Source organism: Trichomycterus rosablanca, chromosome 15, assembly GCF_030014385.1.
Source record: "Trichomycterus rosablanca isolate fTriRos1 chromosome 15, fTriRos1.hap1, whole genome shotgun sequence".
Taxonomy (NCBI): Eukaryota; Metazoa; Chordata; class Actinopteri; order Siluriformes; family Trichomycteridae; genus Trichomycterus; species Trichomycterus rosablanca.
Window position 1 is genome coordinate 20,847,022 of NC_086002.1, and position 5,371 is coordinate 20,852,392.

The 5,371-nt window shown below is 43.3% G+C and overlaps 1 protein-coding gene across 1 annotated transcript in view; it reads left to right on the top strand.

Moving 5' to 3' along the window:
• Positions 1-3,046: 3,046 nt before the first annotated feature.
• Positions 3,047-5,371, top strand: part of LOC134328786 (uncharacterized) — a 765,451-nt gene continuing 763,126 nt past the window's right edge. Inside the window, exon 1 of the mRNA XM_063010014.1 lies at positions 3,047-3,339. Coding sequence (XP_062866084.1) covers positions 3,047-3,339 — 293 coding nt within the window. The remainder of the gene's footprint in view (positions 3,340-5,371) is intronic.

Consider the following 5,371-nt stretch of genomic DNA (forward strand, 5'->3'; position numbering starts at 1 on the left):
TGTGTCTGTGTGTGTTAGTGGTGTATCTGTGTGTGTTATTAGAGTGTCTGTGTGTGTTAGTGGTGTATCTGTGTGTGTTATTACAGTTTCTGTGTGTGTTAGTAGTGTATCTGTGTGTGTTAGTGGTGTATCAGTGTGTGTTAGTAATGTGTCTGTGTGTGTTAGTGGTGTATCTGTGTGTGTTATTAGAGTGTCTGTGTGTGTTAGTAGTTTGTCTGTGTGTGTTAGTGGTGTATCTGTGTGTGTTATTAGAGTGTCTGTGTGTGTTAGTAGTGTGTCTGTGTGTGTTAGTAGTGTGTCTGTGTGTGTTATTGGAGTGTTGGTGTGTGTTAGTGGTGTATCAGTGTGTGTTAGTGGTGTATCAGTGTGTGTTATTAGTGTGTCGGTGTGTGTTAGTGGTGTATCAGTGTGTGTTATTAGTGTGTCGGTGTGTGTTAGTAGTGTATCGGTGTGTGTTATTAGAGTGTCTGTGTGTGTTAGTGGTTTATCTGTGTGTGTAAGTGGTGTGTCTGTGTGTGTTAGTGGTGTATCTGTGTGTGTGTTATTAGAGTGTCTGTGTGTGTTAGTGGTGTATCTGTGTGTGTTAGTGGTGTATCTGTGTGTGTTAGTAGTGTGTCTGTGTGTGTTAGTGGTGTATCAGTGTGTGTTAGTAGTGTGTCTGTGTGTCTTAGTGGTGTATCTGTGTGTGTTATTAGAGTGTCTGTGTGTGGTATTACAGTGTCTGTGTGTGTTAGTGGTGTATCAGTGTGTGTTAGTAGTGTGTCTGTGTGTGTTAGTGGTGTATCTGTGTGTTAGTGGTGTGTCTGTGTGTGTTAGTGGTGTATCTGTGTGTGTTATTAGAGTGTCTGTGTGTGTTAGTGGTGTATCAGTGTGTGTTAGTGGTGTATCTGTGTGTGTTATTAGAGTGTCTTTGTGTGTTAGTGGTGTATCTGTGTGTGTTAGTGGTGTATCTGTGTGTGTTAGTGGTGTATCAGTGTGTGTTATTAGAGTGTCTGTGTGTGTTAGTGGTGTATCAGTGTGTGTTATTAGAGTGTCTGTGTGTGTTAGTAGTGTATCGGTGTGTGTTAGTAGAGTGTCTGTGTGTGTTAGTAGTTTGTCTGTGTGTGTTAGTGGTGTATCTGTGTGTGTTATTAGAGTGTCTGTGTGTGTTAATGGTGTATCTGTGTGTGTAAGTGGTGTGTCTGTGTGTTTTAATGGTGTATCTGTGTGTGTGTTATTAGAGTGTCTGTGTGTGTTAATGGTGTATCTGTGTGTGTTAGTGGTGTATCTGTGTGTTAGTAGTGTGTCTGTGTGTGTTAGTGGTGTATCTGTGTGTGTTATTAGAGTGTCTGTGTGTGTTAGTAGTTTGTCTGTGTGTGTTAGTGGTGTATCTGTGTGTGTTATTAGAGTGTCGGTGTGTGTTAGTGGTGTATCAGTGTGTGTTATTAGTGTGTCGGTGTGTGTTAGTGGTGTATCAGTGTGTGTTATTAGTGTGTCGGTGTGTGTTAGTGGTGTATCGGTGTGTGTTACTGGTGTATCTGTGTGTGTTAGTGGTGTATGGGTGTGTGTTATTAGTGTGTCGGTGTGTGTTAGTGGTGTATCAGTGTGTGTTATTAGTGTATCGGTGTGTGTTAGTGGTGTATCAGTGTGTGTTATTAGTGTGTTGGTGTGTGTTAGTGGTGTATCGGTGTGTGTTAGTGGTGTATCAGTGTGTGTTATTAGTGTGTCGGTGTGTGTTAGTGGTGTATCGGTGTGTGTTACTGGTGTATCTGTGTGTGTTAGTGGTGTATCTGTGTGTGTTACTGGTGTGTGGGTGCAGTGACTCAGGACCAGTTGGATGAGGGGACTGGTATGTTTGCTCAGCTCTTGGTGTTTCAGGGCTTTATAATGATAAGTTTGGGGGTCGCTCTCGTTTAGATGGTTCCAGAAGTTGATTGCTCTTCTCTGTATGTTTATAATAAGAAGAAATCGGCCTAATTCTGCCCTGCACGCATTGTTCGTGGTGTGTCTGTGCACCTTTAGGATGCTTTTACAGAACTCTGTGTTCAGGGTCTCTAATGGATGTTTGTCCCAATTATGGAATTGATGGTGTGTAAGCGAACCCCAAACTTCACTGCCATATAGAGCAATCGGTTCAATTATTGATTCAAAAATTTTAAGCCAGATTCAAATCGGAATTTCCACAAATGTTTGACGTTTTATGGCGTAGACGCCCTGCGAGCTTTTTCTCTCAGTTCATTTACTGCCGGGTTAAAGTTTCCTGTGGAACTGATGTTCAGTCCGAGGTAAGTATAATCTTTAGTGTGCTCAATGTCATGATGTCCTAATTGAAATGTGTGTTTGGTTCCCTGAGATCTGGCTCTTTTCTGGAAGGTCATAATTTTGGTCTTTTTGAGGTTGACTGTCAGGGCCCAGGTCTGACAGTACTGCTGCAGCAGGTCCAGTTTGTGCTGGAGACCCTGAGCGCTGGGGGACAGAAGGACCAGATCATCTGCATACAGCAGGAGTTTAATCTCTGAGTCGTGTAGAGTGAGACCGGGCGTGGCTGAGTGCTCACACACACACACGAATCAACAAGCACAAGCATTGTCCATTTACGTATTATGTATTTACCCTGACATTTTATTTACTTTCATAAAGACTCTTACACCGATGCAGGTGCTTTACATGTACATTTATTTACCCTAACATGTTTCTAATGCTACTTCCACAAACCCTGAAAGGTTTTAAAACATTTTGTTTAATTTACTCCAATTTTACTCTAAATTTTCTTATTTGAACTACCATTTTGATCATAAACTGAAATATTCTCCCACGCTGCCTCATCCCCTGGTATAGATTTTATTGGCTACATTGTCATGTCTCTAATGGCTATTTGTCCCACCTAATTGTACAATATTAAAAGCGCGTTCCACAAGGCCTACTCCGAGCAGCTTCGGTCACAGTGGGCGGTCGCTGCTTAACTCCGCCCTGTTGTCTTCAACTAGGTCCGGTAGAGGGAAATAACAGGCTCGCTGTGAACGCTCGTCCTGCATTGACTCGCTTCATCTCGACGAGAGCAGTAACCATGTCCGGAAGAGGAAAAGGCGGCAAAGGTCTTGGAAAAGGAGGCGCTAAGCGTCACCGCAAAGTTCTCCGTGATAACATCCAGGGTATTACTAAACCCGCCATCCGCCGTTTGGCTCGCCGTGGCGGTGTGAAGCGTATTTCCGGCTTGATCTACGAGGAGACCCGCGGTGTGCTCAAGGTTTTCCTTGAGAACGTCATCCGTGATGCCGTCACCTACACCGAGCACGCCAAGAGAAAGACCGTCACCGCAATGGACGTGGTGTACGCTCTGAAACGCCAGGGACGCACCCTGTACGGATTCGGGGGTTAAACGTTCAGACCTCCACGCTAACACAACGGCTCTTTTAAGAGCCACCCATATTTTCTACAAAAGAGAAAGTCTTCCTGCTTTATTATTATTAGTAGTAGTAGTAGTAGTACGTTCACTGATGCGTAGATTTGCAAATCACTCGTTTAGCCCCAAAAGCTTGAAAGCATCATTATAAGAAAAAAAAACACATTCACTTTTTTATCAATTCACTTGTGTAGCCCTAAAAGCGTTGAATTATCATTAGTAGTTTTAGTATTACGTTTACTATCTACAGGGGTTGGACAAAATAACTGAAACACCTGTCATTTTAGTGTGGGAGGTTTCATGGCTAAATTGGACCAGTCTGGTGGCCAATCTTCATTAATTGCACATTGCACCAGTAAGAGCAGAGTGTGAAGGTTCAATTAGCAGGGTAAGAGCACAGTTTTGCTCAAAATATTGCAATGCACACAACATTATGGGTGACATACCAGAGTTCAAAAGAGGACAAATTGTTGGTGCACGTCTTGCTGGCGCATCTGTGACCAAGACAGCAAGTCTTTGTGATGTATCAAGAGCCACGGTATCCAGGGTAATGTCAGCATACCACCAAGAAGGACAAACCACATCCAACAGGATTAACTGTGGACGCAAGAGGAAGCTGTCTGAAAGGGATGTTCGGGTGCTAACCCGGATTGTATCCAAAAAACATAAAACCACGGCTGCCCAAATCACGGCAGAATTAAATGTGCACCTCAACTCTCCTGTTTCCACCAGAACTGTCCGTCGGGAGCTCCACAGGGTCAATATACACGGCCGGGCTGCTATAGCCAAACCTTTGGTCACTCGTGCCAATGCCAAACGTCGGTTTCAATGGTGCAAGGAGCGCAAATCTTGGGCTGTGGACAATGTGAAACATGTATTGTTCTCTGATGAGTCCACCTTTACTGTTTTCCCCACATCCGGGAGAGTTACGGTGTGGAGAAGCCCCAAAGAAGCGTACCACCCAGACTGTTGCATGCCCAGAGTGAAGCATGGGGGTGGATCAGTGATGGTTTGGGCTGCCATATCATGGCATTCCCTTGGCCCAATACTTGTGCTAGATGGGCGCGTCACTGCCAAGGACTACCGAACCATTCTGGAGGACCATGTGCATCCAATGGCGGTGCCGTGTATCAGGATGACAATGCACCAATACACACAGCAAGACTGGTGAAAGATTGGTTTGATGAACATGAAAGTGAAGTTGAACATCTCCCATGGCCTGCACAGTCACCAGATCTAAATATTATTGAGCCACTTTGGGGTGTTTTGGAGAAGCGAGTCAGGAAACGTTTTCCTCCACCAGCATCACGTAGTGACCTGGCCACTATCCTGCAAGAAGAATGGCTTAAAATCCCTCTGACCACTGTGCAGGACTTGTATATGTCATTTCCAAGACGAATTGACGCTGTATTGGCCGCAAAAGGAGGCCCTACACCATACTAATAAATTATTGTGGTCTAAAACCAGGTGTTTCAGTTATTTTGTCCAACCCCTGTATCACTTCCTCAAGGAAACGCGAAGCTTTCTGTTCTCAGAAACGGGTGGTTTTATTCACTTCAGCAACTTCAGTAGTAACTTAAACATCAGCTTGGTCACACAAAACTTCACCACCGTAGAACTCGCTGGCTACACACAACCAAAAAAAGAAATGAACTTGATCCTTGAATAAAAAAAAAACTTTACACTTGCGACATCACTTCATGTGCACTGGCTTTCAGTGAGGTGTGACATCAAAATATGTCCCCCTAGAAACACTCTTAATAATCTTAGTTCTTAACACAAAATATTACAATTTGAAAATCACAAAGGAAAAAATGTATCAAATATGTACAAACTTAAATAAATATATATACGTAAATATATAAACTGAAATTTTATGACAGTTAAACTATCAGATCTCTCGTTTAGCCTTCATACAGCGTGTTTGCATACTACAAATGTACAGCCATACTGTAGATTATACTACAATCATTAACACGATCTTTGTGT